The sequence below is a fragment of the Abramis brama genome (assembly GCF_963993115.1).
Source record: "Abramis brama genome assembly, chromosome: 21".
Lineage (NCBI taxonomy): Eukaryota > Metazoa > Chordata > Actinopteri > Cypriniformes > Leuciscidae > Abramis > Abramis brama.
In genome coordinates, this window is record NC_139983.1 from 27,033,486 (window position 1) to 27,057,840 (window position 24,355).

The window sequence follows — 24,355 nt, forward strand, 5'->3', positions numbered from 1 at the left end:
TCTGTCTGATTTGTGAAGATAAACTGGCTCATCGAAAAGATCTGTCTCAAAAGAATGATTTTTCATGATGTTTATATTTCAGGAACCAGATCTAAATTCTTATCATGAATGGTTATTTATTGTAAATGTGCACCAATTTGATGATTGCACTCTAGAAATTGTAACTGAATGGGAAAACATATCAATATATATATAAATATATAATAAAATTATGGTTTCAAAATGTCAAAACATATGATTTCATTTCAACAATATATTTTTTGTGATATATTTTTAGAATACTATTATTACCCAAACACAGCAAAAATATGTTGTGAATATGTATCTTTAATTACACATTGTAATATGAACAACCAGTCAGTACAGACTGATGGGTGAGTCTAAAAAAACTAAAGTATACATCACAGTTTGGATTCAGGTTCATTTCATTCAAATCTGTCATAAATTACAAATGGCTGTTTTGTGAGTCTTTTTTACTGACTCATTAAAAAGAACTGATTCATAAGGGGCATTTTTTGTGAATTGGGCATTGTGAATTTTTTTTCTACCGAGATGATGTCTAATGAACCGCATATGGACACACATATCTTCTTTTATGTTCCACAGAAGAAAGTCAGATGTGCGAGTTTGGAACAACTTGAGGGTGAATAAATGATGACAGAACTTTCATTTTTGGGTGAACTGTCCCTTTAAGAAGGCCATAGCAACACCCTAGCAACCACTCAGAAAACCCTAGAACCCACATAGCAAAGTCTTGGCAACCACCCACCTCACCAAGCATTGCAGTGGCACGTTTTGCATGGGAAAGTTACTGTACATAACAAAATTTAGACCTTAAGTCCTATTGAATCCAAAAATGCCCGGAAAATTGTGAAACAATGGTGCTGGCTGCAGTCCAGTGATCAAAACAATGTGGTATGCTTTGATATAAGCACCTTCCTTATGTGACCTAGAAACAAATCCCCATCATGTGTATCTGCCGCACAGGATTTTGGAAACACGGATGGGGTAGAATGGGGGGTTGCTTTGCAAGTCAGACGTCCGAGTCTAAAATTAGCACTGTGGAAAACTATGCTATTATTGTTCAAGATTAAAAAAGTTTCGGTCATCACTTTCCTGATATGTCACTTAGAGCCTCGTCTTCCTCAGGCGGCTTCACAACTCTAAGGGATTTCAGCAAGGTAGTCAAACGTAGAGTGCTAACACAGTTCCACACATCAGCACTGAGCACCTCTATGAGAGATGACTCAAACATCATTCTATCTGTCTTCACATGGCTTACATTTCACAGAGTAAGACATCGCTCTCCTTGCAGGACCGCAATTATCTGTTGAAGGAACGGGATAGGAGGATAATACAATCAGAAAGTCCTCAGGGGAAGGCAGGAGAGGATGTAGGGCAACCAAACATCCACATGCCCTGACATGCCCTCACTAGATTAATTATGGAAGAGCGGGATTATTTTCAAAAACAGGAATAATGGGGGGATGTTGGACGTTTACCTAGGGACTGGACATAAAAAAAGAACGGACTTACTCCCAGTATCCAATCCCCAAATTTCACAATGTCCGGGACAAAGGTTTTATGACTCCTCCCTAAGACCCAATGAATAGGCTAAACTGTAGATGACCTTGGTGAGGTACCAGGAACCGGGACAACATTTCCCAATTGGTTCCTTCCCTAACAACAGCCCTGAGTGGTTTGTGATGAAGGTGCAAAACAAGCAAGAGCACAAACATTTAGGTACGCAATACACTGTATGCATTTTTTTTTTTTTGCGACGTGCACAGCGTTTCACGTCAGCCTGATAAATTGTAGCCGAGACATCTAGTCACAATTCAGCGCTGACAAAGCCAGTCACACACTGTATAAAAATCAGCAGGACGGGGGCGTCTTTCTGTACTCGCATTCTCAAGATCAAGGAGACAAAGATCAAGATCAAACTCAACCAATGATGTTCATTCTCGTATTACGCAGCACGTTTGAGCTTCTATAAGAACCAATGAGGTTTGTTCTCGCGATTCAAGAAGGTTCGGTAGAGCTTGTTTACAGTATGTTCACTGATCACTGACATGTTTATATGTGAATAAAAGCCCAAATTCAATCTGTTCATCATATAAAGCGATCACGTCTCATGTCTCACAAAAAGGCTCAATTCATATGGATTAGTTTTATGATCTCTTTATGAACTTTCTGAGGCGTCAAAAGTTGTGTAGCTGTCAATGTAGGGACAGAAAGCTCTCAGATTTGATTAAAAAAGATCTTCACTCGTGTTCTGAAGATGAACAAAAGTCTTACAGGTTTGGAATGACATGATGACAGATTTTACATTTTTTGGTGAACTAACTACTTAAAAACAGTGCAAACTGAAAGAAAAAGTGCAATCTATATTCTAATATTTATCTATATGAGGCCTAGACTTTATTCACGACACGAAGAGACAAACGTGTTACTGAAAAATGCACAATAAGCAATCTTCCAGCCTAGGGTGAAGTTAGTACAATGATTTTGGTAAAATATGATGTAATTTAGTGGAAAATTTGGTGCTCTGTGTCGTCGCAGGATTTTGAACAGCTGTACACTCATAGAAGTTCAAACCCTCTGACAAAATATATCATTTATGATCACAGATATTTGTCTCAAATGGAAAAATCATGACTAAAATGGTTTTTAGTGCATTGCTATGTGGTTGTAATGCCCAAGTGAAGAGCGATATTTTGATCCCCGGGTCTCTTCTTCAATCTAAGTCTATAGGAAATCGCACGTTTTATCAATATCAGACAATTTGTCTGGTGCCCCCGTGTCAATACCAGCAACCACGTTTGGCTGTTTACCCGTTCCCAACCACTGCCAAGACTAGCGCCTGGTGGATAAACGAAAATAAACCCAATCCCAGGGGAAGTTGAGTGTTTTGTGGTTTGGTTGAGTGTTGAGAGCTCAGTCTCGAGGATACTCACGGAGAGGTGCTTGCGCTTACGGCCAGGCCGTCCAACCTTGCGGACAGGAGCGCAGAGTAAAGGCATCTCGTCAATAATCATGGTGTCCATTCTAGAGCTCTCATTCTAAACAGACAGAAACACACAGCATTAACCATTACTGCTCAACCAGACCCTTTACTGGATCAAAATCAAGCTCTCTGCATTTAATAATGTGGATTTGAGACTCGTCATTGTCAGATATATTGTTCAGAATGATTAAGTGGCTGATGTTTGTCCATTTTAAGTTATTGGAAAAAGATCAATAGATAATAAACAAACCAAAAATATTTGAATTTAATAAAAAAAAGTCTCATTCAAAGTTTCATTCCAGAACTTTTTATAATAACTACAAGCTATTCAAATTCCACTGTTTTTTTATACAATATACATTTACCTTTTCTGTCAATATTGACTTTTTTTTTATTATCAGTAACAATAATTATTGGATATTTACACATTCTTTCTCATTTCTCAATTTTCACATTTAGATTACCTTCGCATTCATCTAACACTCACTTAAATTTAATCTTTAAAACACAAATAATTCAATAACACTGTAATATATCTCAAAATATCCATGAATATCCATTTTTTATACTGTAAATGATGTTGTAATGCTGATATTAGCAATATTTAGTGATTTATTTTTAATGAATTTAGACAGTTGAGTTTAATATTGGCTATTTATCGGTTATCATCCATAACATGAAAATAGTTCCACATCGACCACAATTATAATATCAGTTCATTCTTAAATTTTACAGTTTGTAATCTTAACCTTTACACACCAAAATATGCCAGCACACATTAAGACTTGAATGAAGACCATACTACATTTTGCGTTCACAACAAGGTTATTTAGATAATGAGAAAAGCCAGCTTTTGAACGGCATCTTCTTTTTAGCTGAGATAAAGTGAGGGGTGATACAGCTGTGAAGAGATTGCGAACTCTCTGAGCTCTCTCTTGACACAGTTACAAAGACATTCAGTGGTTCATTCTCTCCCCTCATTCACTTTCTCTTTGTTTAACACAACCGTGTCTTCCCTCCACAACAATAGCTACTCTTCATCCAGCCAAGCACCCTAGGGTGAATGGGAGAGAAAAGATGATCCTAATGTAGCTGCAGCTTCAGGGCTGGACTGAATGAAACCACCGGCTCTGAATCAGAATGCTAATGAGGATGCTGTCCCAGTCTGCCATGACTACTGAGAAGTCCAGCATGGCCGAAAGATGGCGGGACTTATCATTAGTGCATAATGAAGCCGATATGAAGCTAAACAAGCAGAGTACGAATAGCATCTCGAGTTTCAAGATAAGCACTGATCAAAGATGCCTATATATGTACAATTCAAATATAAAATAACAGTTTCTACATGAAATATATATATATTAGTGCCGTCAAATTGATTAATCACGATTAATCACATCTAACAAAATGTTTGTGTATATAATATGTTTCTGTTTATATATATATATATATATGAAGAGTAATTCAATAATTTCACTTAAATGGCAATGCAAATTACCTATTAATTGTCATTTAAGTGAATTTGCTTAACTTAAATATACAAGCTTTATAAAAATGATCATTCTAGAAGAAAATTTCAGATGGCACTTAGAGGCTTTTGCATCTGAACTCTTCATATATATACAGTACACATATATATCCTAACTTTTATGATAGATGCGATTAAACGTGATTAATCGATTTGACAGCACTTTAAGAAACTGATATTTTATATTTGAATTTAATTGTACACATATATAGTATATACACACATTTATACATTAGGTTTTTTTGTAAAAAAAAACAAAAACAAAAATGTATGTCTATTCATTTAAAATCATAGTTCTGGAGATTAATGCTCTTTTAGCATTCTGGCTTTCCTGTGAATGTCTTCCCACATTTATGACTACCAAATCCTGCTAGCCTCACACAACCTTCTCATTACAATATGCAAAATTACAAATAAACGAACAAAAGGTTTAAACAAACAAAAACAAAGGGTGTGCACAGAAATCGACATTGCCTTGTGTGAACTCAGTAACACTGTCTCCATCTTTGCTCTATTTCTGTCGGCAGCCGGTTATTTAAGGCAAGAACTGTTGCCAGGCAACAGGACCATGAGCGAAGCGCGGGTCCATGGGTGCAGGGGCGGGGAAGAACGAAATCCCCTGTAAGTCAGGCATACGCCAGCCTCTCCTACACAAACCAACACCCACGTCACTAAACACAGAGCAGACACTATCTCTCAGAACAATTCACTCATGTTTACTAATTATGTTCACCGAAGCCTCTACACTGTCACCTGATGGCCCTGCGGTGGAAATTAATCATGTCAAATTATAATGACATATTGAATGAAATATTGTGTATGCTATTGATGGATTTGAGGAGAGAGTTAAAGGGATAGTTCACCAAAAAAAAAAAATTCTGTGGATCATAAAAGAAGATATTTTGAGAAATGTCTCAGTGGTTCTTTTGTTCATACAATGGAAGTCAACTGGCCCCAAAACTCTTTGTTTGCCAGCATTCTTCAAAATAGAATGTTCCATAGATGAAACAAACTTATACAAGTTTTCATTTTTAAGTGAACTATCCCTTTAATTTTGACGTGAAACATCAGAAATGGAAAATTAAAACGAATTAAAAAAATCAAATGTTTTTACAAGTAATCCATCTTGTAGTGGCACATTACACATTTAATAATTTCTCCATGGGGGTTTTACCTGTGACTTTATTAACAGAGGGGTAGAAACCATTATAAATGAGGACGTCACCTCAACTTTCAAAAATGTGCAACTTTGCCTTGTTCCATTGTGACTAATGGCCAAATGTTATACTGCGCACACGCTATTAAATAAGTACCATAATTACTAAATGACTGGACTGAGCTGTTCACATCCACGAAATTATGAGTTTATATAACACGGAAGTAAGGTTTTTTTCTGTGAATGTCCAAGACTTCCGATTTATTAGCCGCTATTGGGAAATAACGAGAATATTGAACTGCAGTAAACTGTAAAACTGTTTGCGCTACAAACCTTGTAAGTCGCTTTGGATAAAAGCGTCTGCTAAATGAATAAATGTAAATGTAAATGTAAACCAGCGTGTTTATAATTAAGACAATACATTAAAATAATAAAAGCTACAAAATAACTGGAAACGAATGACACCGGAATCCAGACACATTAAAATTACAAATGGCTGCGCCCTCTCTTACCTGAACAATAAGGTGGATAGCAACACTAGATAAAACAGTAAGTAAAAGTCGTTATGCAAATGCTTTATTAATAATCTTTTTATTTATTTGTGACATTAGATAGTTATTTAACTCTGTGCTAGCTGAATTTAACCGTAATACATCTCTTTTGTTTATTTTAGATTATTCTTGCTATTAAGACTAACAATAATCCATTATATGAATTAAACAGAAATATTATAAAATGACTGCTATATATATACATATAATATATATTTACAAACTTTTATGTTAGAAGTTTACATCTTGTAATTACTAAGTCAGAATCTTGTAATTACGGTAATTCCAACATGCACTGAATGTAATTTTATGCCACCTAATTAATATAAAAAAGTATCATGAATATTAATTAGGCGACATAAGGATTGCATGCTGCATGAAGAGTAACATTACATCATGTGACCACCACTTTTCAAATCATTCTAGCGACCCTGGTCATCTGTATGATGTGTAAATATACTAAGTTTCTAATTTAGAAGGTTTTGGTTTCATTGTCGTTTTCTCTTCAAAGCTAAAGACCATTTTTCCATATGCAAAATTAGCATAAGGGTTTTAAAAAGCCTTGACACTTCAGGTGACAGATGTGGTAACTAGCCTTATTTGAGTGAGTCCACAGCTGGCCGATCATAAAAATGTCCAAGGACTCATTAACCTCTTACCATTTGATTTCCGTTCGTGTCACAGTTGAAGTCGGAGCTCTTGAATACAGGGCCGGTGGTGACTGTGTTGGACGGCATCTCCAAATGAGTGACTGTTGAATACAATGCAAAAGTCAAAAAAGGTCAAAAATAAAATGTAAAAATTATGACCCTCCTTCTTTAGGATACCCTGTGAAAAGGAACACCACAATCAGAAGACACAGCACTCAAACATAACATTCAGAATATCAGAATTATACAATCGTTATGAGATCCCTCGTTTCACAATAAAATGTTGCTCTCAAATAAGTGAGATGAGATTATTTTAAATGTATATGTAACAGACTTCTTAATGTCTGATAAGTGGTTAAAACATTGACATATATGCAAATCATTGGGAATAAGAAATTAATAAGAGAAATCAACCTTAATTAAACATAATTTTTCTGTCTAATACACCAGATAATAACGTACTGTTGAGTTGTCTCGTATTCAAAATGTATGCATTCTCTCCTACTGCGACATGAAAACCCTTCTCAGGGGTGAAATATGAACTCTTCGCTTTATGGTATTTCCTATTTTTCTCCTCAGAGCAGTTTTAAAGGCATATGTACATTGTATTCTTCACTGCCATGTATGTGTGCTTCGATGTGCTCTCTGTACAAGTAGGACACCAAAGTCCCATGAAATTAGATTTAGAGGTCAATAAATTAGGCGAATCTATCGTTAAAGGAATAGTTCACCAAAAATGTAAAACTCTGTCCTCTGAATACTTTACTTATTGTAATGTCGTTCCAAACTTGTATACCATATTTTCTTCCAGAGGAAAACAAAAGAAGAGGTTTATCAGTATGTCCACGTTGCTCTTTTCCAGACAGTGAAAGTAAATGGTGACCAGGGGCTGAGAAGCTCCAAAAATAACAAAAAAAACATCATAAAAGTCACTCAAATGACTAGTGTGCTATATTCCAAGTGTTCATTTGATAACTTTCATTGTAAAACAGACCACAAAAAAAAAGTTGTTGACTCTCAACTCTCATTTGATGCCAAACTACATTGGATTTCATATGTTTTGTAATCAATCAAGATGCCGAAATTTGTATAACATTTGTATAACAAATGAGATTTGAAAGTTCAAATCTATATGGCTTCAAAAGATTTGAATTATAGACCAAAAGTGCCACTGGTGACTATTCACTGAATTACGGTATTTACATTTTTTGGGAGAACTATTCCTTTAACTCTTACAAAACAATCACCCTGGTAACCATACAGTAGTTTCTACAGTACAAACAATAACTGTAACTGGTATTTGACGTAATCTCTGGTCTAAATAGTAAAATTATACAAGGGCAATGGCGGAAGTCATTAATATTCAATACCTGGGTAAGATGTGTCACACAGGTACCCAATCACAAGGTGTTAATTGATCACATGTCTATCACAGTCTTATAAATGCATCAAAAGCTTTATAATCATCCGCCTACTCGGATTATTCGGCGCTATTAAATGACAGTAATTTCCAAACGGCCACGGCGGCTTAAAAATGAGACGCTCTCAAAACCTAGGTGAGCTGCCTACCTAGACAGCACTTTTGGGCATCTCAAGCGTGTCTTTTGCTATTTTTGGGCATCATAAGCGCGTGCGAAACGGAATAGTGTCCGCAAATGCTGTCTAAGTAGGAAGCTCGTTAGGTTTGAAACACATAGCCATTGTTTCAAATCGAGCGGATTGACGAGGCGCCACAAATGAACGCTCATCAAGTTCAAGCGCATATCGCAGTGCATTAATCGCACATCTGTAGGACCAGGAAAAACCACTGGCCACATCTAGCCGCCCCCCTCCGTATCGTCCCCAAAAAAACTGGGAACCCCACGGCGGAGACTTATTTCGATGGCGGCTTTAGGTTTTACACAAGCGGATCGCAATGTTAATTACCCGCTTCGCCAAGTTCCAGGCCTGACCCCTTTATGGTTTCGCTGACTCCCGGATCCTCCTTCTGCTTCGCTCTCCCCGTCCTCCACCACCTCCCCAGCCGGCCAGCTCTCCTCCAGATGCTCCGCTCACACTCGCACTGCAGAGGCCAGCGCTCCGGCAGCAGCTCCGCGCGGGTCCTAGAGACAGTTGTATTACGGGCGTAGAGAGTCATAACTGAACCTTCACCCCTATTTTCTAAATCCTATAGATCTTATTGTGAACGTTTCATACAATATATGTATGTTTTTAATCAAAACGTCATACCTGGATCTTCCAGTGAAAACAACACACTTCTCTTTGGTGACGTATGCAGGACATCTCCAATCAATTAGTCAGCTTAAACCCCATCTTTTTCGATAATCTGTTGCACTCAGATGTACAGGATGTCACAATGTAGAAAAAAATATCTGTCCTTACTTCCGTTTCATTGTGACTTTAAGACATTTTGGAGGCTGATGTTATAGCCTACATTCACACACACACAGAGGCAGAACACAGTCTTGTTTAAGAGTGCTGCATTATGTTCACACACAGTTCGATTATTGATGAGCGTGGCAATATCATAATGTATTCAAGGAATACACATATTTACTGAAAACGAGGCTGTGACATACAGCCATAGCGTCCAATCAAAGGGTACTTTTGTGTGCTAGGGTAGCCTACCGAACATTTAGCTAATGCAATATTGAAAAACATGTCTGGAATAAAATTCTGGAAAACATTTGTTGTGAAAATTAGACATGCTGTTTTACCTTAAAGTTGGAATGAAATGGAAATCCACCCTATTTCCGTTGTAGTCTGTACACGAAAAAACGGAAAGGGAAACTTTTCTTTTGTTGAGTAAACATAGCCTCAGTATTTTGTTAAATCAATGTGTTACTTGCTGTTTCTTTGTATTAATTATTTGTGAAATTTATTTGCAATTTCCGAGTGAAAGTGAATTCTACACCAATTTTTTTTTTTTCCCAGTGTTTAAAAATTAATAAGAGAAACTGTAATGCTTAGGCTTAACATTAAAAGAGCCTGTCACATTTTTGATAGACGTTTGGAAGGCATTATCTTGTTTACAGCTGGAACAGGCCTAAATAATAGGCCTGGAAAAATTTGGTTTAACATAATCTGAGCTAAAGATACAATTTCAGCTGTACTAGCATAACTGGAAATTGGAAATAGCTGCCTGAGGGTGTTACAAAGATGGCCGCCAATGCATAGACTTGCCTTATGAGTGATTTATGTATAAAGTCTATAAGTCCCTGAGACTTTTTCAGGACAAGCCCATTTTATGTAAACATGTTCAGTAAAAAAAAAATGGGAGGGAGGGGGTTGGTTACGAAATCTCACAGAAAACTGCTTACGCCTACAAATCAAATCAAATCAAATCAAGTATATTTGTATAGCGCTTTTCACAATACAGATTGTATCAAAGCAGCTGTACAATACAAGTTATTCTGCCTAACTTTTACTTTTGTGCTGCACTAAAAAAAAAAGAAAAGTCACATGAATTACATGGAAGTAAGGAGTTGGGAAAGGTACAATTTTCATGGTTGTCTGTGGCCTAAATGTGTTGTAATTCAATCAAGACTGCTGTATGTGTGACCCCTTAATCACAGGGTCCCTTTGACAACAGGTCTGAACTCAATCCTATAGGAGCTGATATACTGTATAACTCAGAATATTATTCAGTAGACACACACACACATTCATCGCCCTTTGAAGGTTTTCTTTACCCTTTAATAGTTTACAAAAAGACATAGGGGTGACGTAAACATAAATACGGACGTAAACCATTGCAATAAATGATTGTATACAGCAGCAAAAACCCTCAAATGAAATAATTAAACAGTGTTTGTGGCTTCAAATGACAGTTGGTTTTTAAAAACAATGAATGCACAAGTTGCTGAAGAAACTAAAACCTGATGGTCCAGATTTAGTTTTTGAAATAGTGTTTCGTCAAACTTTGATAACATAGGAGGTCCTCTGTTGGGGGCCCATCTGTAACATATAAATCCGCAATGATGCTTGAAATTGATTTCAAGCAGGGTTCCTTCCTCTTAAACTGTATTGTATTTCAACCATTTAAGGCACCCCATAATTAGTTACCCTCTCTATGGACTGCTTCAGTAAATTCATAATCAATAAATTGTGGTTTAACACACACAAATACACAGAACAAAGACCTAAAAGACACACTACAGGTTGGCAAACAGTTTGGCACAACTTTTAAAGGCAGAACAATATTTTTTTTTCTCCAAAAATCACAGGTAAATAATGACTGCATTCCGACTAAGTCACATACTAAAACTCCTATCTAAGGGCTGACTTGCACATGTGCAGAATTTTTATTTTATACAGCACTTTATACAGTACATCTAGGCACACACCTACATCAGAAGATTGCATTCATATTTGTAGCAAATGTTGGAACATAATCGAACTTTCAAACTTGCCATCTGAGAGTATTTTGTACGGTCATTCAAGCTGTATTAGTTCTTGCAAATTTAAACAATGCCATTAAATTCCCAACTGTGTTTTATATCCCTTTCACTGAATCACAGAACAAGCATTATGATCATGTAAAAATCGATTTGAAAAGCAAATATATAAGTTTTCACCCACTATAACAGAAGCGACACTTTGTTTTCCAGTGTAAAACATTGAATGAGACCTCACTGTTCATATTGTAGCCATTCAAAAGACCTCCTTATGCAGAATTACAAGCATTTTAAAAAGTATTAAACAGTGAATGAATCATTACACCAACTGAGACCCTCATAAATGTCAAAGAATCTTAATATTCTACACCATTGTTGCTCAATGGATTTATCTAATTTAACATTCAAATGTTAGCAGTCATAAACAAAAGGTGTTTTTTAAATAATGGTAATTACCTAACAAAGAACAAATCACGAGTATAATAAAGCCACATATGTATAATAATTAGAGAAATGTAATTATTGAACCTGAATTCCTTCTGATTCAAGTACAGTAAGTCAAATTCATTCAAGTCTTCCTCATGACAATAAAGCTTTAGACTCTTCTTAACACTGCAACACTATAGAAATTCTACTTTGGTAAATCATAATTATGAGATAAAAAGTCAAAATCATGACTTAAAAATTATAACAATTTTGGTATACGATTTGTGATTTTTCTTTGTCAGTTATGACAATAAAACATCATGATTTTGACTTTTTATCTCATAATTATAACAATTTCGATTCTGTCAATTTATTTTAATGTCAATTTTGACTTGACACTTTCTCATAATTGTGACTTTAATTATTAATTTTCACAATTTTGACTATTTATGTAATATTTTTACTTTATAATTATAACTTTTGTCATCATTTCAGCTTTTATGTCAAACTTTTGACTTTCATATCATTTTGTTTTATGTTATAATTTTCATTGCATAATTGTGACATCTCATAATTTAGACTTTTATCGCGTAATTATGATTTACCAAAGCATTTTTCTTATGCGGCAGAAATGGGCTTCCACACAATACCGTTTCTGTTTCCCAGCCTCAGCCATTCCATAAAGATTTTATGACCTGTGCTAATCTTTGACTTTTGACCTTTGGGAGGGTCAAAGTAAATTCCACCAATTTGTTCACAAGTATTGCTACCGTGTTCCTCTCTCAACAGTCCCTGAGCACTTGTTTCATTTATTTCACACAAATATACACAATAACTGAACTCAATAAAGCTTTTGAAGTAACTTTTACACAGAGACGTGTGCACTCAAAGATGGCTGGCAAAGCTGGTTTATGGATATACGGAATCTATCCGCATTCCATCAAAGTCCCTTTATGCTCTCCAGAAATACAGAGAGATACAAATGCGGTACTCTAAACTAAGAGGCAATACTGAAGCGCTAAAACAACGGCCACAACGACGGGCTAAACTTAACACAGAAGCAGAAATCCCAGACAAACGGCGAGCTCTACGAGACGTCCCTGATATATGGTGGTTCTGATGCGCGTGATGCAGAAGCAGCGGTTTGATGATCAGAGGACTATAAGGAGCGACGGAGCAGGCATAAATGTCGCATGCAGAGCAAATACAAGCCCTCTCCATCTATCCAGCAGAGCCACTCCATGCATTAAAACACAAAAATCATCACTAATTATACAAAAAAGCTTCCTGCGTGGGGAACATCTGGAAAAATAGCTACAGCTTATATCGATCTGAGTGAGTGACGTCATGAAGATGCACAGTGCGTTCGTTTCAGAGAGTAGTAATCACAAATTCATAAAGGTTTTTTAAGAAAGCACAAACAAGCCATTCTCATGGGTAACATGATAACAATGGGTTTATACAGATAGACATAGAGCTATATTTATATTTATTTATATATATATATATATATATACTGTATATATTTATATACTTCCTAATAAATACAACTTGCTCTGTGCAAGATGTGATGAAGAGTTTTTTTCACATAGTGAAACCCAGTTGGGGAAGAGCATGCATTTGTGCGAATGCCAGGGAGGTTTTGATGTCGCTGGTTCTTTCCTGGGGCTTAGAATGAAGGGGCGGATTGCCTTTTCCCAGAATGCTTCAGCGATGACACTGGACAAAACACAAATTTAAGGTTAGGGAGTCATGACGACGCCATTGCACATTACATATTAAACTTTGGCATTAAGGGCAGGACTAGTCAATGCTCTCAATTGTACTTACATGAAATATTCTATATTCTTTTACTCTGACTCAGCTAGAAGAAAGAAAAGAGGCCTTAATCAAACCGAGAAACTACTGACAACTAATGACTAGATTCTGTAGGCTAAAAATTGTGTATGTTTAATCCCTTTAAATAACTAAGGATGCACCGATATTAAAATGCAACTCTTTACTGTATATCCGATAATTCAGATTTACGACTTTGTGTTTATAAATTAAAACTAAAATGCTAAAAACTTATTCTTTTTAACTGTTGCAAGTAAATACATTTGATTCTCTTTAGAAAATCTCTTATGCTCATCAAGGCGGCATTTATTTGATCAAAATACAGTAAAAACAGCAATTTTGTGAAATTTTTAATGAACCGTTTTCTATTTTAATATATTTTCAAATGTAATTTATTCCTGTGATGGCAAGGCTGAATTTTCAGCATCATTACTCCAGTCTTATGTGTCACATGATCTTTCAGAAATCATCCTAAAATTCTGATGTGGTGCTCAAGAAAATATTATCAATATTATCACAGTTGTGTAAACTATGATACGTGTATTTTAAAGGGTTCTTTGATGAATAGAAAAAACAGCAATGAACAGCATTTATTTGAAATAGAAATCCTTTGTAACATAAGAAGTGTCTTTACTGTCACTTTTGATCAATTTAATGTGCCCTTGCTGAATAAAAGTAGTAATTTCTTTAAAAAAGGTAGAAAACTCTTACTGACCCCAAACTTTTGAATGGTAGGCTATGCAAAATTGAAAAAAATAAAAATATATATATTAAATCTCCACACTGTAAAAAAAAAATAAAAAAAAATGTTGCTGCAATTAGTTAACAACTTAAAATTTGTTGAGATAACTTAAATATCCAATTTAACTAAAGTTAACTAAACGTAATATTTTAAGTCAAGCACAAATACATAGTTTAAGTCGAAACAACACATTATTTCTCATTATCGACTGTGACTATGAAATATCGACTGATATGTTGCTGATATATTGTGCATCCCTCTAAATAATAGCTTGGTAGCTTATGGAAGACAAATTTTATCAGCTGTTATCCTAAGAGAACATAAGTAAAGGAATAAGGGTAAAGTGGCAAACAAGGCCTTTGGGACTCACCCTTCTCCCTTCCATTTCGCAAATTCTCCTCTTCATCCTCCAGACCGTCATCCACTGTGAGATTTACAAACGTTAGTTACCACAGAAATCATGAAGTAGGTACTTAGAGGACAGAAGCAAGTTTACAAGAGTACCTGAGTGAAGTTCTTTCACTAGTGACGACATAGTGTTTGTGATTGAGTCTGCAGCCACCAAAAGATCATTACGGAGATTTCTTGGTACACCTGGAAGAAAGAAGATCATTTTCAGATCACAATAACCAAAGCTAAAAAGAAAGACATCAACAAAAAAATTAATTTAGTGATTTAAAATTTCAGTCTATTCCTCACTCAGAGCTATCACGTGGCATTAGAAGACTCGAAATATAGTCAATAATAGTTGTATAGAATACCTTTATGGTACATCTTGTCCTTCTTAAAGATTGAAAGTATCCAGTAAAGATTGTCCCAGTATCCATCTACTTTTAATTGTATAGGAAAGATCAGCTTTGACATTCTTCTAAATATCTCCTATACATCTCCTTTTGTGTGGATGATCATGTATGTCAATGGAAAGCATCAGACTTCTCACCCTGAGAGAAGGCATCCAGCACGTCATCTCCGACCCCTGCCAGGCAGTCCTGCGGTGTGTGTGTGGGGGTTGAGCCGGCCGAGGTGGAGCGGATGGGCATAGGCATGGTGCAACTGGCACTGTGGCTGGGCGATGAGTGGGGCGAACTCCCCGTCTGAGACTGTAGGAGGGGGGTGAGGGAAGAGAACGCAAAAATTTCACTAGATGTCACTAAATTTCACAACCTGAACCTCCATTGGTCCCTCGCTCCCCAAGAAACACTGGTAAAAAGCTTCTACTGCAGACACGGCTATAGATATCACATCTATTTCTTAAGGTTGTCTCCATGTAGTGCATTCTCTGTGCGTCTTTGGCCTGAGAGCTCACTGAGCAGCATGCAAGTGCCATCAGAGGAGCAAAAGGCTGGTGGAAAAGGGCCGCACTGTCTCACAGATTGATGCTGAGCCCAAGGCCTGTGGCCCAGTGCCAGGCAGCAGATGGCTGGCCAGACTGCAGTCACATTAGACGTGAGGTGCTTAGCCTTGATGAAAGGAGAGCAGGTCTCTGATATTTGGCAAGAAGACATGCGGCTCGTGGTCCCTCCCTGGGTCACAGGAACAAAGCAGCAGGACTTGACTGGAAATGGGAGCTTCATGTCCCCGTTATGAGGAGCAGACATGATAGAGATCGCCCAGAGAGACAGTCTGCGATAAGCTCATGAGATATCCATGCTTTATTCTCATTAGGCAACTTTCACTTATCAATCATTTTGTAGTAGTAAAGTATTGAACAGTCTCTGTTAAAGACATAACAATTCTGTGATCATTTACTCATCCTTATGTCATTCCAAACCTATATGACTTACTTTGTTTTGTGGAACACAATGGACTGACACGCCAACAAAAAAAAGATAAAAAGTGTACTGCTATAAAAATTCTGGCCGATAATTATTTTCATGTTATAGCTAAATACCGCTGATATTAAAATTCTATACTGTTTTGTCTAAATAAATGTAAAATAAAACTCTAAACAACTAAAATCAATCATTTTAAATGCTGAAAGTGTATTTAGGCATCACAGCATTAAAATGTACAGTCTTAAATACGCATATTTATTTTTAGATTTTATTTAAATTATATGATTACAAGATTACATACAATTTTTTTGTAGTAAATTCTGAGTAAATAATTTGTAAGCATTAATTTCAGCAATTTTATATATTTATAAACTGTATTTATATATTTTTATAAGTCAATATAATATAACATAACATAACATAATATAATATAATATAATATAATATAATATAATATAATATAATATAATTTTAAACACTGTAAGTGAATTCAGGCTTTATATCATTATAATGTACAGTGTTACAAATGCATATTTATTTTGAGATTTGCTAAAGGTTTCACTACAAGATCACAGTTGATTGTAATACAGTCAAAAGTCACAAAGATAGTATACACAAAGATAAGACAATATAATATAATATAATATAATATATAATAATGTATGCATTATAACGTACAGTATTAAAATGCATATTCATTTTGAGATTTGATAAAGATAGCATTTAACAGTGTTACTAATTTTTTTTAAAGATTAACTTAAAGTGAATGTTAGATGATGGCAAAGTCATATGAGTCATACGGACTAATTTCATTCATAGTATTTGTGTTGTATGGAAAAGAGCACCCTGAACATTCTAATATCTCATTTTGTGCTCCATGGAAGAAAGAAAATCAGGGTGAGTAAATGATAGAACATTTTCTTTTTGTCAGTGATCCTCTCCGTTTTCAGCACTGTGCAACCCATTAATCTTTTACCTGTTAACTTTATGAAAATGTCTGTGTTTTGCCATACACAATACATAAGTTAGCTCAAACCTTTGCAGCTGTGACCCAGTGTTTACTCCAGAAAGTTTGAGCTGTAGTAAAGGAACACTTACTGCCTGTTTCTGCTCTTCATCCTGTCAGCCAGAAGATGAGAGATGATAGTGAGTGAAAGCAGACACGCCAAAGACAGAGGTGGTGGAGAGAAAAAAAGTGAGTATAGAATGAGAAAATAAATGATGTTGTCATACATGCCATGGGAAATGAAGAGCCAAATTTTTGTCCAACAAGTATCGTACCTTCAGCAGCCTCATGAGACCTTCCAGCTGGACCATCAGTTCTCTCCTGCTCTCCTGCAGGGCCGACATGCGCCTCTCCAACTCATCTTTTCTGTGTCTGAACAAAATGACAAACAAAATGAATAAATGAGTCACCATGTGAATCATAAAAATCAATGACTGCCAAATATATAACTTAAAGGTCACATATGATGGAAAACAGGATTTTCTTTGCTTTTTTGAAATGAAAAGCTCCTTGTACTGTTCAAAACGCAAATCTCTCTCCACAACCTACTCATTCACTTTATGAAAACTAAGTGGGAAAAATGGCTCATGGTAAAACGGTATTGAATCCAAAACCATGAGTATAGAGGTTATTTGCATACACTATTCTTAAAGCTGCAGAAGAAAGAATCAGCCTTATATGGCTCAAAAAGACAGTGGAAAATGGTCATGAAAAATTAACAATGGGACAAAAGTGTAGAATATGACCCCTTTTTAGTCTTTTAAAACTGCTCAGAAATACACATAATGTGGTTAAATCTCCATTAAACTAATACAAAGAGGGAAAAATCTGCACATAATGGAAATGAAAATGTGCCCATTCACTTGTCTCATAAACTAACATATTATTAAGGAAACTACCGTCATTTGGCTCCTACATGCCCTCTGGTGCCCATAAAAGGTACTCCGTTTAAATAACTAAAGGGAGCAAAATCCCATCCAGTCAATTTAAAATTGGTTAAGTTCCCAACAATCTCAAATGTTCTGAAATGCTCTGGTTAACTCTGATTAACACTATATCCGTTGTGTTATTTTTCGTGCATGCGTGTATAAAGCCTATGTGTAATTGTGTTCGTGTACCGTAGCAGTCGTAGCTCTGCCAGTAGAGTGGGGTTCTGCTGGGCTTTTTCAGGGGTGGGTTGAGAAGCCTGTTCATGTTCTAGACGTAGGCGCTGGATTTCTTGCAGGATCTCCCTACGTACACATCGCACACAAAAAACGGCACTTACTGAATGCACTCAATTCGTGATCATTATTCTTTTATGGGACGGTAAATATGAATACATAATGAGTTACTTTAATTTAGCTGTGGGATTTGAAGAGCATTTAATAATGGTAACAAACAAGCATAGAGTAAAAGCTCTGACTCCATATGGGAATTTAGAGATCTGTAAAACATCCAACCGTTTAAAAACCCACCTGTTTTTATTCTCTAATTCTGCGATGAGCTGCCTCTGTTGCTTATTAGCATCAAAGTTGAAACTCAGATCAGTTGGAGGGCATTGCTGAAAGACAAAATAATTAGACAAGTGTATTACGAATTATGCACAAAACTAATTAGAAAGATGCTGTTAAATGAAGACATTAAGTTATGGGTGCATAACAGCCAGATGTACAGTAAAAAGAATATCACTAAACATGCAGTTGATTTCCAATATATTCCACTCAATGAAACAAATGTGTACTCTTGTGTAAACTTCATTAACAAGACGTTCTCGCCCGCCCCTGTAACGTATGGAGAGGTGTAATTTGAGTGTGTTTGTGAACTGAATCTCACAGTGGAGTTGCTGGCCTCCGCCGCCAGACGAGCAGCGTATCGAGCGATGAGACGGTGTTCTTCATCCAGTCTGCTGGGACTCTCAAGAGTGCTACTGTCCACACACAGAGAGAGAGAATAAGAAGAAATACATACAGCAGGAAGAAGAGAGTGGTGAAGCATGAGACAGATGTGCATTCCAGACATCAACGTGAGTAATGAAACTTCTGAGATGATAGATGACCATCAGGAAAAGATTTTGGAGAAGCTACTCTGAAATATAATCAGAGAAAAATATATTTTCTCATAATATAATATAATATAATATAATATAATATAATATAATATAATATTCGTTTTTCACATTTTCGTGGTAAAAATATGCATTTATATACATTTATTATACACAGTCAAGATCAATTATAAGTGTTTCAGCAATTTTATATACAGTAGTCAACATTTGAAGTGGATCAAAAAAGTTCAGCAAAGTTGTCCTAAGACAAGAACGGGTATTGTTCAAAATTGTGTGTACAACTCCGATGAAAGGTTTTGATCCACTTCAAATGTTGTCTACTGTACATTTATTATACATAAAAGTCAAGATATAATATTTATACAATATATATAATACAATATTTTTAGTACATTTCAAGCACATTTTGTCAGTTTGTCTGAATGGATGTAGAACACAGACATGTGCAGTGGATGCATAGGGGCTCTGGAGGTGTGTCTGGGTCTCATGTTATAGGGTCTGGCATATGGCTGGAGCAGATGATGGAGCATATGTTTTCCTTCCTCATTAAGTGCTCTACAATTAGGAGTGAATCACGTGCGTATGTGTGAATATGCGTGTGTTCTGGCAGATAGATACCACACACACAAACACACACTCATGAAAATGCACACGCCACATTCATCAATCAAAAGTAACACAAATATTATATTAGTCTGATAATACAGCGGGATAATAAATGAGTTGCATGGAGCTTTACTGCTGTGTCAGTCCCTGTGACCTGCCTGAACTCTCACCGTCTCAGGGGAGTGATTCATTAGGAGGGTTGTTTCGATGCCAGACGTTTCGCAGACAGACATGGTGTTTATAATAATCAGTGTCACGCTGAGAATTATCCACTGGAATCCACTTATTGATATGGCACCCTGGCAACGACTGTTAGGCCCTTATATTGACACTTGAAGGTGCACTAGGTAATTTTTCCTCATTAAAAAGCTATACACAAAGAAATAAAGAGCACTTTAGGCAAATATGTTTAAAATGATGTGCACTCATTCGAGATAAATACCAGTGTACTGTATATGAATGGACTAGAAAAAAAACCTCACTGGGCAGAAAAGGCTGTCTGTGAATAACTGTGTCCTTGGAGCAAAATCTTCCTCAAATCCTTTACATGCAAATATCCCCAAATAAGATCCCAGTTCACCTGATAATTGTGGACTCATGGATATTTTATAGTCTTTACACTTTTATTTTTAACCTCTGTCCCAACTTTTTTTGGAGTGTGTTGCAGCCACCAAAATCAAAATCTGTTTACATTTTCAAAATCAAATTAATTGTTTCTTTGTACTTTTGTCAGTTAAATAAAGGCTAAAGACAATTAACAAATCACAGATTTTTGATTTAATTACATTTTACAAAATGTCCCAACTTTTCTAGATTTGGGGTTGTAATGATGAACAGAATGAAAATTTTATAGACAACATAGCAATAGTCCCACGTGTGTGATCCACCAGCCACACAATGAGAACAAGTGAAAGAAATCAAATGGAGCATTAAAGATTGGTGGCATGTGGCTTGCATGCTTATTCAATACAATCCAAAAAAAGAGAAAATACTGTCAAAAACAATTCAAATCACCACAACTTTACTGCCTTTACAAATTTATGTAGTGACAGTGTGAACGTCAGGCATTCATATTAAATATTAACCAATAATCTACTTCATATAGTTATTCAAAAGAATAGTGTACATTGAAGTCTTAAAGGCGCATTCAATTCTAAGGGTCAAAGAGAGGGTAGATGACGGCAAAAAGAACCAAACCATAATATTTTGCATTCTAAATGACCTGACGGAAAAAAATAATAATAAAAAAAGTATACCCTGACTCCATCAAATGCAAAAGTCAATAAAGGACATGGAGAGCATATCAGCACTCTCTGTAGAGCTAGACTGAGAAGCGAGTCTATGATTTCATATCCAGTGGCAGGTGGTCAATACTCACTTAACTTCAAATTAAAAACTCATTCGGAGCAAATGGAAAATGATATTTCTGTTCTGGCAGCAAGACTGGCCATGACCCAGCGGACGATAAATTCTACGCAAGGCCACTTGTCCTTGAAAGCCCAACCCGGTAAATGAACGTGTGCTGGAGAGGGTGCACCGTCAGCAAGGAGACTCGAGATTATTGTCCCGCCTACAGCTTTGATGTCCCATCAAGGCCAGGCAATTACATCCAAACTGAGCTAGAGAGAGGGGGAAAAACTTCTTATGGAAGTTCAAGGCCCAAAAAGTTTAACACAAAATCTTGTTGTTGATGTTTTGAGAAGTAAGGGAGATCAAGCTTATGTCATATTTTTTTATATTTTCAACTTTCTTTAGTGTGTAATGTTGCTCTTTGAGCATGCAAAAGGCCTGCAAAGTTACACAACACAAAGTCACTCCAAAGGGAGTTATTCTCCATTTCAGTGAGCAGCACTGACTATGAACTCCTTCAAACGCCTCGATTGCAGTCTTGAGTTTTCTTCTAGGAATGTACACATCACAATATTCCTCATTTAAATAATTCCCACAATATGTGAAAAAAAAAAAAAAAAAAAAAAGTTGTCACCATCCGAATCTATGGTGACATTACATTTCCGAAACAAGCTCGAAGCGGCTGACCAATCACAATACACTGGTGCAGCTGGCCAATCAGAGCACACTAAGCTTTTCGGAAGGAGGGGCTTCATAGAGCCTGGAACTAAACAGAGCGTTACTGACAGACTGGGAAGAGAGTGCTGAAAAAATGTAAATAAAATATGTGAACATTCAAGCATGAAAACCTCTTCTAGTAGCCCCCAAAAACAAAACTTTGTAAAAGGGCATAACATGTCCCCTTTAAAACTATTTGCCACCCTTTGATATAGAAATATATGCCAATAGTAAAAGTACAATCATTTTTTTTTATTATTCTACTGAATTTAAAACGAGAAATCATGGCGTTACAATCTCCTGTTACGGTTGTGGGAAATTGAAAAAAAATCATATCATTAACCAGCTTACTTGCAAAGAAAAAATATGATATTAATTGATATTAATAATAAAGAATCATTGTCAGTCTTATACAAGAGTAATTATTTAGCTGGATTTTATAACATGCATTGTTTATAATATGTATTTTTAAATTAACAGTCTAAGTCTACGTTGTAATTTTTTTTGGGAAATCCTAAAATCTTTAAATGCTTAAATTTTCTAATGAGTCTAAAATAGTTAAGAACAGAACATTTATTTTTATTTTAAATTTTTTTGTAGAAAGAAAAACTTCTGCAGTTATTTTTCTCATGCAGAGAGAAAACGTTTCTGAGCACGTTACAGTTGCCCTTGGTCTTCAAAAAACTACAATAAATTATATATATTAAATGAATGCTGTTCTTTTGAACTTTCTGGGGTTAAAAAATGTGTTTCCACAAAAATATAAAGCAAAACAAGAGCATATTAGAATGATTTATAAAGGATCATGTAACACTGAAAATGTGAGTAATGAGGCTGAAAATTTAGCTTTGCATAAATTGTATTTTATAATAAATTATGGAAAACAACAATTAATTTAAAATTGTAATATTCTACAAAATGTAAATTTACAACATTACTGATCAAATGTCCTTGGGTGAGCATAAAAGACTTCTTTCAAAAACGATTAAAAAAATCTTACTGGCCCCAAACTTTTTTTTCTTTAGCAATTAATAAGCAACACTTACTTACTGTGGAACAAAATAGGGGTAACATTTTAGTTTAGGGTCCAATTCTCACTATTAACTAGTTGTTATTAGCAAGCATATTACTAGGATATTGGCTGTTTCTTAAAACTTATAAAGCACATATTAATGCCTTATTCTGCACAACCATATTCTATATCCCTTAATCCACCCAATACCTAAACTTAACAACTACCTTACTAACTATTAATAAGCAGTAATTGGGAGTTTACCGAGGCAAAAGTCTTAGTTAATAGTTAATAGGGAGAACTGAACCCTAATCCAAAGTGTGACCATATGTAACTAGAATCGTGAAATTTTAATCTTGGTATAAAATTCTATACTAACTATACTATTATTCACTAACCACCCACAATCCAACTTAACCTGTTGATCAATGGACTGACCGTCTGTCTGATAGTCTGCCGTATCCTCCATATAACAAACCAATTAAAACGGACCTGAAAGATCGGGAATTGCATTCATTACAGATTTTGTTGATGCATTTGCAGCATTACCTGATTTACATAATTCCTTTAGTAAATGAGGTGCTAAAACAATGCGGATAGCACCCGCAAATAAACTACCTCAGGATAACCTTGGGCTGTAACCCAGACTGAGATGCACCAAGGGTTCACAGGCAGCAGCCAATTTCTCGATTGAATGCTTTTAGTCTTCTGTGTAATTTCACTGGCATTGGTATCGACTACTAAAAATCATCACGACGCTAACAAATGTAATCAACTGTGGCGGGTTGAACGCAACATAATTACATAAGAATGCTAAGGAGCACTCCTTGTGTCCCTAACATCTCCATTTTGGCAGACTCCAGTAAACAAGACTCGAGACGAGAATTAAGTGAATTATAATTCTGCATACATTTTTGGCGCCCCAGGCATTGCCAGCACTTGACATCCTACTCGAATAGACAGCGTGTTGTAACGTAAGATTGAGATATTGGGTGAAAGGTTCAAGCAGAGAGACTGACAGTCTGTGTCTTTGATTTCATAAGCGGTGGCACGTTATTGATGGAAGCGCAGATGAAACTAACATGTACAGTCTCCCTCGACCACAGGCCTCATTTAAATGCGTAACATCTCCGATTGCCCGAGGTTAAAGAGTCGAGTAGAGTCAGCTCCTTTTAAACTGAATATGATCATTACGGTGAGGGACTTCATTTAGGGTGAAGTGTTCACCAGTGCACTAGTCCTGCCTTGATGCTGGGCTATATTTAGAGCAGAATAAACAATAAGCCAACCTCTCTCTGTGCAAAACATGTCACATCTGGTCCATTAAAGTTATTTGCCGTCACGACACTCGTTGCTCCGAGACTCGATAAGTATTTTAGTATTCACCTGATATTCAGTACTGTCAGTGGCCTAACACAATGACAACAAATGCAACGGCTTACCTTATAATATGTGTTCAAACGAAGGCGGACGGCACGAGAAATCCTGTGAGAAACAGGCTGCTTTGGCAGCGGCTGTAAATAAATGGGGAATGGTGGATCATAAAGAC

At 36.1% G+C, this 24,355-nt stretch overlaps 2 protein-coding genes across 13 annotated transcripts in view; both read right to left on the reverse strand.

The window, feature by feature from the left end:
- dnmt3ab (DNA (cytosine-5-)-methyltransferase 3 alpha b) overlaps positions 1-8,979 on the reverse strand; it is a 52,161-nt gene extending 43,182 nt beyond the window's left edge. For all 5 annotated transcript variants that reach the window (XM_084096682.1, XM_084096681.1, XM_084096683.1 and 2 more), the window contains exons 1-3: positions 8,819-8,979; positions 6,902-6,993; positions 2,958-3,062 (exon numbers count right to left, since the gene is read on the reverse strand). In XM_084096682.1, the coding sequence (XP_083952808.1) occupies positions 2,958-3,062; positions 6,902-6,979 (183 nt within the window). In that variant the 5' untranslated portion in view covers positions 6,980-6,993; positions 8,819-8,979. The remainder of the gene's footprint in view (positions 1-2,957; positions 3,063-6,901; positions 6,994-8,818) is intronic.
- Positions 8,980-10,562: 1,583 nt separating this feature from the next.
- Positions 10,563-24,355, reverse strand: part of dtnbb (dystrobrevin, beta b) — a 46,300-nt gene continuing 32,507 nt past the window's right edge. For 3 of the 8 annotated variants that reach the window (XM_084097036.1, XM_084097041.1, XM_084097035.1), the window contains 9 exons: positions 18,890-18,980; positions 18,532-18,617; positions 18,193-18,306; positions 17,350-17,446; positions 17,167-17,187; positions 15,234-15,393; positions 14,798-14,887; positions 14,664-14,717; positions 10,563-13,434 (listed from right to left, as the gene is read on the reverse strand). In XM_084097036.1, the coding sequence (XP_083953162.1) occupies positions 13,385-13,434; positions 14,664-14,717; positions 14,798-14,887; positions 15,234-15,393; positions 17,167-17,187; positions 17,350-17,446; positions 18,193-18,306; positions 18,532-18,617; positions 18,890-18,980 (763 nt within the window). In that variant the 3' untranslated portion in view covers positions 10,563-13,384. Of the gene's footprint in view, positions 13,435-13,545; positions 13,580-14,266; positions 14,288-14,663; positions 14,718-14,797; positions 14,888-15,233; positions 15,394-17,166; positions 17,188-17,349; positions 17,447-18,192; positions 18,307-18,531; positions 18,618-18,889; positions 18,984-24,355 lie in introns of all 8 variants that reach the window. The other 5 variants (XM_084097042.1, XM_084097038.1, XM_084097037.1 and 2 more) reach the window with 4 other exon arrangements.